At 37.7% G+C, this 16,320-nt stretch overlaps 3 protein-coding genes across 6 annotated transcripts in view; 2 read left to right on the top strand and 1 right to left on the bottom strand.

The window, feature by feature from the left end:
- The window catches only part of zgc:103759 (U8 snoRNA-decapping enzyme), a 576,073-nt gene that overhangs the window by 516,627 nt on the left and 43,126 nt on the right, over positions 1 to 16,320 (bottom strand). The window lies entirely within an intron of this gene.
- slc35c2 (solute carrier family 35 member C2) lies at positions 3,642 to 11,508 on the top strand. 2 transcript variants are annotated; one of them, XM_017433481.3, is made up of 10 exons: positions 3,642 to 3,747; positions 5,867 to 6,084; positions 6,279 to 6,429; positions 6,517 to 6,580; positions 6,672 to 6,744; positions 7,097 to 7,265; positions 7,780 to 7,863; positions 8,334 to 8,509; positions 8,717 to 8,843; positions 10,135 to 11,508. In XM_017433481.3, the coding sequence occupies exons 2-10, from the start codon at positions 5,974 to 5,976 to the stop codon at positions 10,278 to 10,280; spliced, it is 1,101 nt and encodes a 366-aa protein (XP_017288970.1). In that variant the 5' UTR covers positions 3,642 to 3,747; positions 5,867 to 5,973; the 3' UTR covers positions 10,281 to 11,508. The 2 variants fall into 2 exon arrangements, with proteins under 2 accessions (XP_017288970.1, XP_017288971.1); XM_017433482.3 differs by having other exon boundaries at positions 3,650 to 3,685.
- Positions 12,134 to 16,320, top strand: part of LOC108246106 (collagen alpha-1(XX) chain) — a 45,846-nt gene continuing 41,659 nt past the window's right edge. For all 3 annotated transcript variants that reach the window (XM_017433479.3, XM_017433480.3, XM_037977040.1), the window contains exon 1: positions 12,134 to 12,285. The gene's annotated coding sequence lies outside the window, so the exon portion shown is untranslated. The remainder of the gene's footprint in view (positions 12,286 to 16,320) is intronic.

Here is a 16,320-nt window from a genome sequence, read left to right on the forward strand (position 1 = left end):
GACTAATCAAAAAGCAAAAACAACAATATGGACTTGCAAACAACTTGGAATTTTGGATTGTCTCCTATGTTAATTCACTGTAATTTTGGCATATTTACCACAATTTGTACTATTTTCTTTATGCAAGATTATTTTGATTGTTGTTTTCTTATCACTTTTGTACTTTTTGTTCCCCCTGGCAATTTATATTTGTTTTGTTTCGATTTTTTAATTTTTATTCTTTGTTATATATGTATATTCTTGTTCTCTCTAATATGTACTCTGCACAGTTATGCATTGTTGTTTACAAAAAATAAAGTTTGTTAAAAAAAAAAAAAGAAAAAAAAAAAAAACGAACAAACTAGCTTCCTGCTTTGTAGTATATAGTAGTGGTTCCCAACCCTGGTCCTCAAGGAACACTATGTTGCACATTTTCATTGTTTCCCTTCAGCATGTCTTCTATGCCTGCAGAAGCCTGTTAATAGCTCACTCATTCAAATCAGGAGTGTCAGAGCAGGGAAACAACAAAAACATGCAGGATAGTGTTCCTCGAGGACCAGGGTTGGGAACCACTGGTACATAGAGTCCTGTTTATAGCAGATTTAGCTATTCCATCAAGCAAATGTTAGATTCTATCATGGATCTATCAAATAGAACACCACACTGGTCTTAGTGTCGGTGACTGTCAAAGCATACTTTTGGTATTATGACATAAATCTTTAGCTGTTTTATATTTGTAAAATATGAATTTATCTTTGTCTAAAGAGCTGTGCCTTGTTGTGAAAGACAAACTAGTAGAAAGGTTTGTTTTAAACAAAATGCAAGTTATTTTATTTAAAGAAGTATGATATTAGGTATCTATACAAGACAAATGCCATTAAACATTGTTTTGCTTTGGCAACTTGATAATTAAAATATTTGTTTCAAAATTTTACTGCCAAAGGGGAAGTATGACTACATGATATAAAGTTTCTGGTTGATTGCAATGATGATTGTTTTTATTTGGACCTATTTTATGTAGTTCAGATTGTATGTATACAGAATTCCCCATTTTCCTTCTCATGTTCCTCCCTCCCAGCCTTAACTTGACATTTTTCACATTTTTTCCTCACTGACATCTTATTCTATTTATATACATCTTACTTGTCAGAATATACTGAAAACTCTTTATCTGGATCTTTTGAGGTATCTGTAAAGATGGGTTCTGATTTGATTTTGTATTTTCTGCAGTCCTGTAAAATAAATGTAACTGTTTCTGCCCTTTAAAATGCATCTCTGTTTTACTGTTTTACAAGACGTATTTTTAGATCTTGTGTATCCTATCCTGAAAATGGAAGTGACCATTTTCTCATTTCATAGGGTAGGGCAGGCTACAAGTCTGCTTGGAGAAGATTTAAAATAAATTTAAAATAACAACAACAATAGTATATTTGTACACATACATAACATTATCCCCTCTGTGCCTCTGCTGCTATTTTTATTATGATTGTCATAGTATTATCGTCATTATTATCAATATAATAATGCTGATTTGCAATTCATATCAAAACCTTTTTGATATAAACAACTTTGAATCTGTTTGAACTTGTTATGTATTTATTTGTTTTTAACCTTATGCATCAATTGATAAACTGCCATTTTTATTTCCATCTTTCCTATAGACCAGATGCTCTGTGTCCTTAAGACTAAACAATAATAATAATAAAAGAAAGAGGACTCTTGTTAACGCTTTTTGAACATGCTGCTAGCTGCTGTAGTGTTGTGTCACTCGCTAATATCGGCTACACAGAGAGAGGAGTCTTTCAGAGAGGGCAGAGGAGGGATTCATACAATAAACCTACTGCCGATTCGTGCATGCACACACAGAGAATGGCCGCCAAGGAGTGATTTGTTTGCTTAGTACTGTGCTGGAAATGGCGCTGTGTCATTCACTTGTGTACTGCACGAATAAGCTGCGTGAACTGAAGGATTCGGTGAACAAATCTTTTGAACGAATCATTTTAATGAACTAACTCTAGGGATTCAGTACACTCCATCCCATAACAAGCGTCCAGGGGGCATCCTTACCAGAAGCCCAAACCACCTCAACTGGCTCCTCTCGACGTAGAGTAGAAGTGGCTCTTCTCTAAGTTCCTCCCAGATAACCAAACCCTATTTCTAAATGAGAGCCCAGCTAGTCTGCAAAGAAAGCTCATTTCAACAGCCTGTGTTCACAGTCTCATTCTTTCGAAGTTCATGACCATAGGTGAGGGTAGGAACACAGACAAACTGGTAAACAGAGTTTTGCCTTGCAGCTCAGCTCCCTCTTCACTACAAGGGACCAGAACAAAGTACGCAATACTGTTGTAATCACACCAGTCAATTTGCTGATCTCACACTCCATTCTTCCCCAATTGGTGACAATAGGTAGCTCTGGCTAAGTCCAACTCTCACCCTGAAGAGGTCCGACTTACTGCCAGTAATACAAACTCGTACAATGTTTGTATAGGGACTAAATGGCCCCCAATCCCAAACTCACGGGTTGCCCCAAAGAAACTCACGGAGCACTCATGTCCATAACTGCCCCGGTTATGGACACCCTTATGTTCAAACATGTTCGCTATGGACAAACTGTGACTAGCACAGAAGTCCAATAACAGTACACCACTCGGGTTCAGATCGGAGGGGCTGTTCCTCTCAGTCAGCCCTTTCAAGGTGCACTATTGTTACCCAAGTGGGCATTGAAGTCGCCCAGCAGAATGATAGAGTCCCCAGCATTAAATGCAATTTAAAGCCCGATAAAATAAATGTGTTTATAACATCATATGACAAAGTAGCATCCATGTTCTGGCAGAGCACGGTGTATGTGAAGAGATGAATAGCGTAACATTTTCTGTTAATAGTCATAATATTATAACTGATTCCTGTATACAATATAATAATCAGAAACTTTAAAAAACCTGCAGAAAAAAAATGTTTCATTATTCTGTCCCTCAGGCAAAAACAAAACATCGCAACATCCGTAGTGACTTGAAGTTTCTTCGCAATATCAGTTTGTTGCGTCGTCTCACCACTTCAGTCCACTTCAGTCCAGCAGTCCAGCGATAATGTGGATTTAACTTAGATTGCTAACCAACATTAAATTTAATACCAGCGCATTATGGTGTCAAAGGAAATTAATTGGTAGATAGGACAGCAAAGGAAGCTTTTAAAAAAGTTTCAGTAGATTTAGTTATTAATTTTAGTAAAAAAGAAATAAAAATATTAATTAAACTGAAAATGGAGGATAAATGAAAAAAGCAACGGGAGGAAGAAAAGAAAGGACGTTGGTTTTATAAAATTCTAAAGAAGACAGAAATTAGAAGTACAGGGAGATCAAGAAGAGAAGAAACATTTCTCAGCTTAGATTTGGGCACGTTGGGTTAAATAGTACTCTTTTTATTTTAGGGAAACATTGTAATGGTAAATATGAATACTGTGGAATAGATGAAACTATAGAGCATGTTATGATATACTTTAAATTTAAATTCAATTTTGTTGAATTATTTAGAGTTAATTCAAAAAATAACATTTACCAGATAATATTTAGTTTTCTAACGAGAGAAATTCTGGTTCACACTCCTTACCAGTAGGTGGCGGTAATGGGCACCTTCAGCTTCTTGCCAACCGCCATAAAACTTCACAAGAAGACGAAGAAGAAGAAGAACATTAAACCTAAAAAAAAGCTGTAAGTTTACTACTTAGCCATGTAGTCAGCACGAAGTCTAAGAGTCCCTGAAAAAGAAAAAGGTATTTATGTTTAACCTGCTAGTGGCGCGTTTTTATGTTACAAGTGTGTCATATTAAATTTAAGTTATTATTTTCTAAAACTATGCCTGGAAAAATAGCTGACGTTATTATCTGTCACCGATGACAGCTCCCAACAGGAGTTTGTGTGTTAGCTAACGGCGAACAAGAACACCGGCTGGACCGTTTTAGTGACTAAAATAAGTTTTTAAAATATACCCGAATGGGTCGCCAAACGCCTGCCAAATGCAACAATTTACATACTACACAAAAATGCGTTTAACACAGCTCGTCATGTCGCCAGCTGTTTGCTATCAGCGGTTAATATCAGTTGGACTCGGCCGTTAGCTGACGTTGATCTCAGCTGTTTGCTAACCCCTATAAACGTTATCTTTGCTGTCCAAATCCGTGGCAGGTAATTGTAACACATAATTCACTTCAGACTACATTTGCAATGGCTAGACTGGATGTGTAATCACAGTTATCTATACATAATCCTTCCTAGTCTAAAAGTACATTTTATATTTTCAGAAGGGCTCTCTTTTCTACCACACAATTCACATTTTAGATATGTCAAATTACATTATTCCTGTCGTCTGTCTATGAATAAGACTTTTAGCTTGTTCTTTCTACTTTTAATCTCTGCTGTTTCAAGCAAGAGTGTTTTAAGAAAACTGAGAAGGTTTTGATCTGTTTTGTACCTTTTTAGCCGAGGATACATCTTGGCTGACTATCACCACTAAATATCATTTCCTCTGTGTTCAGTAGGAAAATAAGATTGCATATTTGTCATATACATACAGCAGACTTGTTTCCTCACGATGTACATGTCCTGAGATTTTTATTCTTCTGTGAAAAATGTGTACATTTTATCAGGGGGGGGGGGGACACATGGCTGGAAAACTAGGAGACTTAGGTGGGGAGACAGATTTGTCTCGACGCAACCCAGCATCCATTCATCTGCTTTACCCACTTGTTTCTGTTTGGGTCACAGGGAGATGGTGCCTATTTCCAGTGGTCATTGTCTAAAAGACTATGTACACCCTGGACAGGTCTCCAGTCCTTCACAGGCCCACATAAAGATGAGCAAGACAGACCGCCATTCATGCACACACTCACACCTGGTAACAGTTTAATCACCAGTTACCCTAACCTATATGTTTTGGGGCTGTGGGAGGAAACCAGAGCACCATGCATGGAGAAGAACATGCAAACTCCTAGCAGAAAGGTCCCAGCCGAGAGGCAAACCTGCCATCTTCTTGCTGTGAGGCAGCCCAGCTCCATATCTTCCACAGGAACAGGATTCTTATTGAGAATGAACATTGTGGATATCTGAAACAGTAGAGATGGGTGGTTAAAGCCTTGTGAAGCTTTAGAGATGGCTTCCTGATTGTACTGAAAAAAGATTCAAAGCCTCATCCTACCAGTAATATCTGGTGGTTAACTCCAACTATAGCAACTACAGACTACAGCAAGTCAGCTGTGAAATGAAAAAGGCTTTGGAGACAATGTAAGACATCCCTAAATAGAGAAACTTGTATTTCAGATATCTGCAGTCTCATTGGTTATAATCATTATTATCATTTTACCCATTTAATGTTAAAATTCTTAATAAATATTTAAAATATATCTTCATCATTACTCCAGCTACTAATGACAAATACTTTTTTTTAATTACTTAACTGTTGAATATCCCTAATGACAGTTTTAAAAGTTAAATGTTTTTATTCTTCATTCTAAATTATACTAGTGACGACATGAATAGTATTTTTTATTTTGGGTATCCTAAATAAAACTTAGAAAGCAATCGGAGTGTAGTTGTCTGAAATCCAAATATCTATTTCAGATATTCACAATGTTAATTATAGAAGAGAAAATAGTACTTTTAAATATCTGGAAATTAAAGCCCGAGACACCTGAGTGTAAAAAAGTGACATTTGTCTAAGGATGTTTGTGATGTCTTAAATGTTGATTATGGATTGGATGAATGACATTCTCTGGATGGCTCAAATGTTCATTTTCATTAGGAAGAACTGAATTATGGATATCTGCTTCAAAGCAATAGTCTGATCAACTTGTTTGGCATATTCACACTGTCATTTTTGTGTCTTTTTAAACACAGATTCCCACAGCAAATCGATATAGATGGTATGAGGGAATGCAGAGTCAGTTTAGAGATGGTTTCTCTACAGTAGCTGCCTGTTCTGGAGCTGATCCTGGCAGTCCTGGATGGCTTGCCCGGTCCAATTCGTCTTCCGGGTGCTTTGCACTGTTGGACTGGTTCTCCTCTACTATGTCTTCTCCATAGGCATCACATTCTATAACAAATGGCTTATGAAGGTAAGTGGAAAAAGATAAAGAAGCACAGTTGGTTTCCAACATGTCAGGCTTGTGCTCTTTCTGTGGGTTTCTTTGATCAGAAGTAATACAGCAAAGGTAATCCCAACAGAATCTCTTGGTCTGTGTTTTGAGAAAATGTCCAGCAACAGCCAGGCCGTCCTTGGTGATTCTGTCTGCTTCTTCCTCTCTCTCAGGGCTTCCATTATCCTCTGTTCATGACACTGGTTCATCTTGCCGTCAACTTCTGTCTGTCAGCTCTGACGCGATGGGCCATGCAGTGCTGGACAGGCAAACCACGCATCATCCTAAAATGGACAGACTACCTCCATAAATTGGCTCCGACAGGTACAGGTGGATTCTCAAATGTTTGTTTTGAGACTGAGGAGATCAGAAAAGAGACTGAAGATCTCTTTTCTGTTTTTTTTTTATTAGCCTTAGCAACAGTACTGGATATTGGACTTTCCAACTGGAGTTTCCTCTTCATCACCATTAGCTTGTAAGTTTGAAGAGACCAACTTCAGGCTGTCATGTCTAGATTTAACGTGTTGTTTCTTCCTAATTTTTGGTTCTTATTTTTTTTGTTCAAGGTACACCATGACCAAGTCCTCAGCAGTGCTGTTTATCCTCTTTTTCTCCCTTGTGTTCAAACTAGAGGAGCCTGTGAGTTCAAGTTTAACTTGAAACTTGTGCAAATAATATGTTGATTAATGTGTTTTGTCTTAATTTTTATTTTATGTCATGCAAAGTTGGACTAATTAAAGCTAAGCCTCATACAGCTTACATAATGGTACTTCATGAAAGAGTTCTTGAAGAGTTCTTAAAATGTGATTATTTTCAAACTGGCTCACCAATAACCACAAAATTAGAGAATCTAACCTTTATATGAGCCAGTTGAAATTTAACAGATGATATGTTTTAAAAAAACAGCACAGGGAGGGTCATCATGCACAGCACCCTTGATGTTATAATCATCATGCAATCTTCTCTTTTGTTTCTTTCTCTCTTGAACCAGAACCCTTTCCTGATCTTGGTGGTCCTGCTGATTTCCAGTGGTCTCTTTATGTTTACATTTGAATCCACGCAATTCAACTTGGAGGGCTTCATTATGGTGCTGCTGGCGTCCTTCATCGGGGGAATCCGCTGGACCCTCACCCAGGTCCTCATGCAGAAAGCAGAGCTGGGTTCGTCTTAAGTCATTGCCAAATTTGAAAAATATTCAGTATGTGGAGAAGTCCTGTAGCTTTGCATAAGGGCTACAGCTGCTGCAGGTTGTCTCGTTAATAACATGAAAAAAATATACAAAAACGTAACTCTGAAACACTGCATATACCTCACGTTCAGGTCTTATTAATGAAATAATGTAGCTGTGACCCAACAACACTGCACAATTTCATGCAACGCTGTGCAGATGGTACCAGTTGCACACTGCTGCTGCTGGTGTGTTGTTAAGTGCTGCTTGTTGTGATGTCCTGTATAAAATTAATAACAACTGTAGCTGAGGCTTATGGGTTCGCTTATACTGGGTAAACTACAAAATAACAGCGCGTTACTCCAGCAGCAGCATCTCACAACTTCTAACATGTTTGCTGAGTGTATTTCTTTTTGCAGTGGTTAGAACTTTTAGTTTGTTAACTTATGCGAGATTAGATATTTTCTTCCTATTGCACTTTATTTTTATGGTGCACTTTCTTTCAGGCCTTCAGAATCCGATAGATGCCATGTACCACCTACAACCTCTCATGTTTCTTGGCCTCTTTCCCCTCTTCTTGTACAATGAAGGTAAGAATTGTTCAGCTAAGTTTTTGTCTAGTTTTGTGGCTGCTGTAAATTTATCTCCATAACCTGATTGTATTTGAAAGTTCTCATGTCTACATCAGCTCTAAGGAAGTTGGAATGTGGTTCCTTTATTGCTTTAAAGGTTTATACAGAGTGCAATCAGGAGGATTAAGGCAGAAAGAATCCGTTAGACTTAAGGAGAACATTGTGTTGCTTTAACCCTAACCCTATCAGCACTTCTGTAGGAGTTTCTTTGGATTTGTGACATGGAGGCTAATCTGAGGGCAGAACATTTTAAAGATGCTTCACGTGTTTTATTTATCTGATTATTACTGGTTGAAGCACAGTTAAAACGTGCCGTGGCTCTCTTTAAGAAAGCATCTCTAAAAACTCAACATGTTTTTGAGATTTCAACACAGGAAATATGAATGGTCAGGCTGTACCTGTAACTGTTTGATTGTGTCTCTCTGCAGCCCTGAGCCTGAGTACCTCTGAGAAGTTATTCCGGGTGACGGAGCTCACCCCTCTTCTGTATTCCCTCCTCACTCTCAGTATCGGCGGCACATTGGCCTTTGGTTTGGGCTTTTCTGAGTTTCTACTCGTCTCACGAACTTCCAGCCTCACTTTGTCTATAGCAGGAATTGTTAAGGTACTTAATGTGTTGTGGCTTTTTGTAAAATCTACCAAACTATCATACAAAAATGTTATTAACCTGCATGAAAGTAGAAAAACAAGCCTTTTCTTTCTGTTGAACTTAACTTATTCAGAGAAAGCCAACAAAGGTGACAAATATGCCTTTTTTGTTCAGAACTTTAACTTTAATCTAACAGACTTTTTGTTTGTTTGTTTTCTGCAGGAAATTTGTATGCTGCTTTTGGCAGCATCTCTGGGAGATAAATTAAGCTTCATTAACTGGCTGGGGTTTGCCATGTGTCTGTGTGGTGTATCATTACACGTGGGACTCAAAATGTACTATTCCAAAAGTAAGATTTCTTTTTCTTTTGTTTGCTAGCAGTAACGTCAAGTATTTCAAAAATTTTTTAGACATTTTATAGATGAACTATTTTTTTTTTTCCTCAAAAGCAAAATAATATTTTTTGCACAACACCAGTATTCAAAATAAACTGTTTATTAAAACTGAATTTATCTTCTCCTAACTGCATCTAAAAGTGTCAGATTCTGCTCACATTTATAAACACATTATTCTTTAAGCATCCAAAAGAAGAATTCTTCTTCTTCTTTCAGCTGTTCCCTTTACAGGGGTCGCCACAGCAAGTCCTCCTCCTCCATCTAACTCTAACTCCTCTGTCCTCACTCTAACTACCTCCATGTCCTCTCTAACTGCATCCATATATCTCCTCTTTGTCTTTTTCCTGGCAGCTGCGTTTCTAACATCCTTCTACCAATATACCCACTGTCCCTCCTCTGCACATGTCCATACCATCTCTTTAACTTTATCTCCCAGTCCTTCAACCTGATGACCTCATTCCTAATCCTGTCCATCCTTGTCCCTCCCAAGGAGAAGTCCTTGAAGTCCTGCACCTTTCTGACCTCTGCTCCTTGTAGCCTCAGTGCTCCACCTGCCTCTCTTTTATTCACACACGTTCTCTGTCTTCTTACAGCTGACTTTCATTCCTCGTCTTAATTCATATCTCCACCTCTTCAGGTTCTCTTCCACCTGTTCCCTGTTCTCACCACAGATCATGATGTCTTCTGCAAACATCATAGTCCACAGAGATTCCTGCCTGACCTCATCTGTTAGTCTGTTCATCAACGAAGCAAACAAGAATTTTCTCAAAAAACAACAGTGCGCCTTATAATCCAGAGCGCCTTATATATGTAAGAAGCCGTCATGTTTTAGTACGACTGTGGTAAACTACAAAGCCGCAGCGCTTGCAGCATTAAGGTTCAGTTATAGTCGTGCTTTGTAGTGTCTCGAAAGGCTCCACGCTACTCCTGCGCTCGGCACGCGGTGGAGGTGTTTATATTTGACGCTTACGTCGGTGCAGTATTCTCCAAAAAGACGGGGCTGTTTTGTTTCGCTTAATGCGCCTTATAGTCCGGTGCGCCTTATATATGACAAAAGTTTGAAAATGGACCATTTATTGACAGTGTGTCTTATAATCCGGTGCACCCTTTAGTGCAGAAAATATGGTACACTGACTTGTGCTTTCTAGTGGCTGATTTCAAGTGAAACACAAATATTTTTACCGGTAGTTAAATAAGGCTTTAGGAAGTACTAATATTTTTTTTTTTTCTGTTTGTTTTTTTCAGATAAGGTTCCCTCTTTAAGGCAGCTCAGCAGTAAGAGTTCAGAACTTGAGATGCTTTTACTGCTGAACGACAACAATAAGTGCGAGGATTCAGCTGCAGATGAATCTAATGACGAAGATGAGGAACAAGAAATCTCTGTTAATTGACACAGCATCTCTACTCATTCCTTTTCTCATCTATCGGGACATTTAAACATTAGAGGTGTAACGAGATCTTGTGGCGCAGTATCTCGAGACTGAAACCTCACAAGATTTCTTACTGAGCTGAAACACAAAAAATTCTGTCTAATGACTTTGTCTGGTGAAATAATGTCCCCAGCACTTTAATTGTTTGTGTGGCAGCAGTTTAAAAAATCAGACTGTGTCGTTTACTTAGACCTGTCCCTCCCCTCTGCTCTCTGTTTAATAATCTCTGTGTTCATCAGTGGGAGCAAAATTTCTCTCTGTTGAGAATAATAATAAACACCTAAGAGTTTTGCTCTCATGTCCTGAGAGTTTTCACAACTCAGATTCTCAGACAAACTCCTGTGAGGTTCTGGTTTCTTAAAAATGTTCAAATATTCTCTCTCTTTGTCCCGTCTCGTTACACCTCTGCTGAACAATAAAACCGAAGAAGCCTCTGATTTAAGAAATGGACACAAAAACAGGAAATTATCAGAACTTTTCTTCCATCGGTCATGTTCTTTGGTCTGACATGGACCTTTTTATCAGCTGTGCATTCACTGTGGACCATAAACGCAACACAAAAGGTTTTTTTGTTTTGGTTTTAGAGGACATTAAAACAAGGTGAATGCATTCAACTGTTTACAACGTTTGACGTGTGAGAAACGGTGATTTAGCTTTAAAGAGTGGTTCCTTTTCCTTCCTATGCATAAAACATATCTTCTCACCTTGTTTTGTGTTTGGAAAATGAAGGATTTTGTAAATTTATCTTTAGGCTTCTGCCTGAGTGGGGCATTGTGGAAATTGCAATGATGATTTACTATTATTTATTATGTCTAAGAAATGTGTACCAATTGCGAAAAGTCTTTCTTCAAACATGTATTTTTACATTTGGCTCACCTTTTCTTTGCATACTTGGCTGTCAAACCTAAATCTAATCTATATGAATAAATTACTGCTCTTTAAGAATCATTATGATTTCACGAAGCCTGTGGATAAATTAAAATCCTTTGTTCATTTAATAGTCCACAGATTTTCATCTGGGAAAGTTATCATGTTTTCATTGTCAAGGTTTTGTTCTAAAAATTATTTTTAAAAAGGCATTTTAATGTACATCACAAAGATGTTTTTTTTGTTCTCATTTTTTCATTTTAATTCAAAACAATTGATCTTCTTGTGCCTTTAATAAAAGCAGTCATAAAGACTTTAAAGAGCTATTTTCATAATGCACAATGTTTGTGCATGTTTTAAAATTATTTTTAAAAGTTTGAATATCTTTTTATTTTAAAAAACAAATTTTTTTAGAAATAAAGTGACATGAAAAAAAAACCTGTCATTTCATTTTTGCATAAATTTGTCCCATTAAAGATTTTTATTACCAACACAATAATAAAAATGTTATTTGTTAAACAATATTTGCACCACAGTCTTAAAAAAGGCCACAAAAACTACATATTAGGTTTATTTAACATGTTTAACAAAAAAGAGATAGGCTTCACAAGTTGTTGCAAAATGTTTTTTTTTTTTTTTCATTTTTATTTCTAAGTATTTGCCTGTCATTTAAAGGGTTAACCGCTGATCCCGAGCCAGATTCCTGTTTAACACCTGGATGACACAACAGAAATCACGTGGTTCTTTATGCATACACAGTAACACTAACAGATAACATGTTTTTATCTTCTTATAAGCCACATTGTGCCCATAAATATACAGGGATGTTTTATTAAAGTAGAATAACATGCAATGACATCAAAACGTCCTGTAGAGCGCTTATATGTGTCTCTTTGTGCAGGAGGATCTTTGTAACATTCCTTGGAGGGCCACTCCCATGGTGGAGCAGAAGGAGGACCCCGCTGCTTCTCAGATTTCACCCCCTCAGATAGGACCGGAGCTGCTTTCACAGTTTAGCCAAGTTTGTGTTGACATCTCAGCTCTGGAATGCCGTGTGGAGTCTGTCTGAGGGAATAACCTGGACTCACCAAACAGCCAGGTAGGTCAGACAACACCTGGCTGCTCCATAATGGACAAACAGCCCCTCTATGTGCTCGAGCAGTGCGCACCTATTGGTGTCTGTTTGCGTCAGACATTTATAGGAGCTGCTAATGGAAAAACCTAAAATCCAAATCAATTTTATGCTACACAATTAGACTGGACAATAAATCAACAATTCTCGGCCTTTGCCTTTAGAAAACAAAACAATGTTCTGATTGTTGTGTCAATCCTATGGTTATTGCTTGAATAACTTTAATAAGACATTGTTATATATGGGTTCTCAGCTAAAGCTATATATTTCAGTCTATCTGAAATAACTATTCAATAGGTTAACTCTTTTTATTTCATATTTGTGCTTGAAGGCACTGAGTTTGTTTGAAAAAAAGGGCTGCAGTTACTGCATGTTGGTTTTAATTAAAATGCAGTTAATTGAGGATAAACGGACATGTTTCTCTCTCTAGTGTTGCTACTTATTGGTGGTTTTGGTTCATCATTAAACTGGTCCCTTTTTTAGTGAACCTGTCTCAGGTTCAAACCGCACCATCATTTCATTTAGTAAAAGATTTTCCTCAATTTGGGTCACAGCTTGTCATTAAGGGGTTATGGTGGGTCCAGAAGGTTTTTTTTTTTTGACATTATGTCCTTTTTCAGCACAAAGAGAAGTGTAAACCAAACCACCTCCGAAAACCAAGCTTATACAGAACCCCTTTCAGTTGTCCAATACTTAATTTCCCTGCATTAAGGGTTTTAACTATAATTATTTCAGATGTTATTTTCCCAGAAACTCACTCCAACAATTTTTCTGGGATTTCAAAAGGTTAACGACCACCTCATCAAAGTCAGGTGATTTCTGAACCAAATTCCTGCTCAATAAACAGTGCAGCCAGCGCGTTCAGCCTTTCTTGTCCCATGTGTCTAAAAAAGTGCTCTTAAGATTGTTCTCTGTCATCATCCTCAACACTGATAGAGCAGATGTTAACCCTTCAAACACGGTACTTCTGTACATCACCATGATGAGCTTGTTGGATTGACATGTTGTCCCAACTCTGATTTTTATAGATTTTTTCAAAGCATGCCTTCAGGTTCTCTTAGTGTTCAAACACAGTGTGCATCGTGCAGATCTTGAAGTTCCACTGTGTTTGGCTTGGTGCTGGAATCCTCCTTCTGCACACTTAATTCAGGACAGCAGTCATTTTAGGAGACTTGGGGGAAAAAGAAGGTCCAAAAGCTGATAGATTTGCAAAACATACTTTGACAGGTGTGGGCATTGAGCATGCCTGTTGAATGACCAGGTTTAAATGATGGGCATAACAGTGCACAAAGTATGCTTGACGAAAGGCCTCCCGCAGCCTAGCCTGCAAACTGAAAGATGCGTCGCTCATCACAGCAGGTCTATCAAAAGTCTGGGCAATTAGTTTATTTTCCAGTTTAAACAAGGCACTCCGAAGAATGGTCATCAAGTTTACAGTAACTGTGCCATTATGCAAGATGCTATTACAGAATATGATGTTGTTTTGTCTCTTCTGTATCTTTCTCCGTTATTTTCTTCAACACAGTCTCTTCTTCCTTACACTGTCACAGTAGTGCTATCTAGCACCAAGAAGCTGTCAGCAGCAGGGATGATGGAGGCGAACCCAGAACACAGACTCATTCTTAAACTAAAAAACTAATATATTAAATCAAAGCAAAAGCTGGCGAGGCAGCAAAACAACAAAACATAAACTAAAATACAAAGAACAGAGCAGGCGTGTAAACGGGAAACAGGAACATGAACAGGAACGAGGACGACAGAACAATGAACCGATGGAGTAGTGGAGAAAATGACCGGGTTTTAAACACAGAGGAAAACGAGGTAAGTGGAAACAGGTGGCATGATTACAAAGTTTGGACAGGCGTAGATTGGCGTGGCAGACAAACAAAGTGCAGACTGAGGGGAAGTGAATATGACAAATAAACCAGAACACAAACTAACTGAACAATAACTCAATACAAAAACAAAAAGCAATAAAACTAAAACACAAAAACCCAGATCCCGACAGAAGCAACAACAGCAATATATTACCTGTGTTAACACAAGAACACAACATATCCCCTGTTACCCAAACAAACCTGATTACTTTTAAACAAAAGTAGTATTGGAAAACTTAGCAATGTATCCACTTTGTAACATTTATGTTGACAACAGAAAGTAAATATAAGTTGTATATTTGTAAAGAATTTTCTCAGAAAGTTTAGTATTACTGTAATGCAAAAAAATCTTTCAACTGCCTACAAACAAGCAAGAGCCTCTTTTGCTATAGTGGAGTACTTCCTCACAGGGTGCGAGATGCAAAAGCCAAAATGCTTTCCACATTGTCCGACTGTTACTGTGTCAGAACTGCTCCCAATCCATTGTCTGAGGCATCTGTTGTGATGAATGTTGGCAGTTCAGGGTTGTAGATGGCAAATGCTGGGCTCTTCAAGAGCATTGTTTTAAGGTGATTGAAACTTCCATTTGCTGCATCAGTCTGTTTTAGTTCAGCTTGAATATTTGTTTGAAGTAGCTCTTGCAGTGTTTCAACCACTATTGCGTAGCTTGGTAGAAACATGTTGAACCAAAAGTACAATATCCATCTGTTTTTCTTTGAAGAACAGACAGGCATGTAGATAAAAATTAAATTGGGTACATATTCATTATGGCCACAAGGAATTATGTGAAACAGGAAAAAAATATCAAAGAGCCATACATATATAATTAACATCATGCTATCATGTAGGTAAGATGATTGTTCAAGTGCCCCCTGCAGAGACATTGAACATTTGTCTCAGATGCTGTTTTGTGGTGATTTGTCTCAACATTATGCAAAAAAAAAAAAAGAAATCTGCTCTTTTTCAACTTTAGTGTTTTACTGTATGTATCAAGACATAATAAAAAATAGTTGGGTTTTCCAATGAAAGGTTTCTGGAAAGTTTCTGAAAAATGCCAGAAATTTTCCACCCCATTGCATCCCTAGTCAGTATACAGAATATACATATTTCCTCCAAGGAGCCAGGCTTTTTTACAAATCTTTAAAATGTTTTTATTAGGTCTGCAGGTTTTCTGAAGCTCTTTTGTTTTTTTATTTTTTTTGCATGTTATGCTTTTTGCATCTTTCCTCCAGTGATTATAGGAGAAAAAGCTAATTCCAAAAAAACTTCATTTCAAAATGTTTTCTTTTCTGCTCATCAACAAGAAAAATTATTTATAATTAATGGTCCGAAAATTGCAGAGGGTTATGTGCCTAAGTTACTTTACTAGATCCATTTACAAAATGAAAAGTGGTTTATAAAAAAAATTATTAATTGTACTCTTATTCTCTTTGTATTTCCTGAAAGATGCATTTGGTTTTTTCACTGATGCAAAAATGTTTTTGGCCAGTATTCTTTTGGAAATCACCTTTTTGGTCTATAAATATTAAATTATGCTTGTAAAACTTTTTTTTATCTGTGCTTTTTAAAAAAAACAACAACAAAAAAACAAGTTTAAAACTGGAACAAAGTGTCGAAGCCAAGGTAGGTAAAGTGTGATTCAAAATGATCCCTTACTAAGTTGTACAATAACAATGTTTGATTCTAAATTTATTCAAATCTAACTTCAAGTGGACAGAAACAAACAACAGATTCCACTCTGGTAATATTTATATAACAAAAATGAAGACAAAATGAAAAAGTTGTGTAAAACAACCAAGTCTACTCCAGCAGCTTGTAGAACCTCCTTTAACAGCAATGATTCTGGTCAACCATGCGGCGTCTCAGGAGGGGAAAGCAGTGCAGCACCAACACTGTTTATAGTGAGGGTGGTGTGCTTCTGACCTCGACTCGGGATGTCGTGGGTCGGTAGGCAGAATACTTCGAAGACCTCCTCAATCCCACCAGCACATCTTCCATTGAGGAGGTGGAGCCTGGGGACTTTGGGTCGGACTCTCCAATCTCCGGTGCTGAGGTCACCGAGGTGGTTAAAAAGCTCCTCGGTGGCAAGGCTCCGGGGGTGGATGAGATTCGCCCGGAGTTCCTT

The sequence above is a fragment of the Kryptolebias marmoratus genome, linkage group LG8, assembly GCF_001649575.2.
Source record: "Kryptolebias marmoratus isolate JLee-2015 linkage group LG8, ASM164957v2, whole genome shotgun sequence".
NCBI classification, from domain to species: Eukaryota; Metazoa; Chordata; class Actinopteri; order Cyprinodontiformes; family Rivulidae; genus Kryptolebias; species Kryptolebias marmoratus.

Excerpts from the sequence above, each read along its gene's own strand:
- slc35c2 (XM_017433481.3), top strand. The coding sequence starts at position 5,974 with ATGGCTTGCCCGGTCCAATTCGTCTTCCGGGTGCTTTGCACTGTTGGA. Across the intron at positions 6,581-6,671 it reads CTCTTCATCACCATTAGCTT|GTACACCATGACCAAGTCCT; the intron begins GTAAGTTTGAAG and ends TTTTTGTTCAAG. Across the intron at positions 7,864-8,333 it reads CCTCTTCTTGTACAATGAAG|CCCTGAGCCTGAGTACCTCT; the intron begins GTAAGAATTGTT and ends GTCTCTCTGCAG.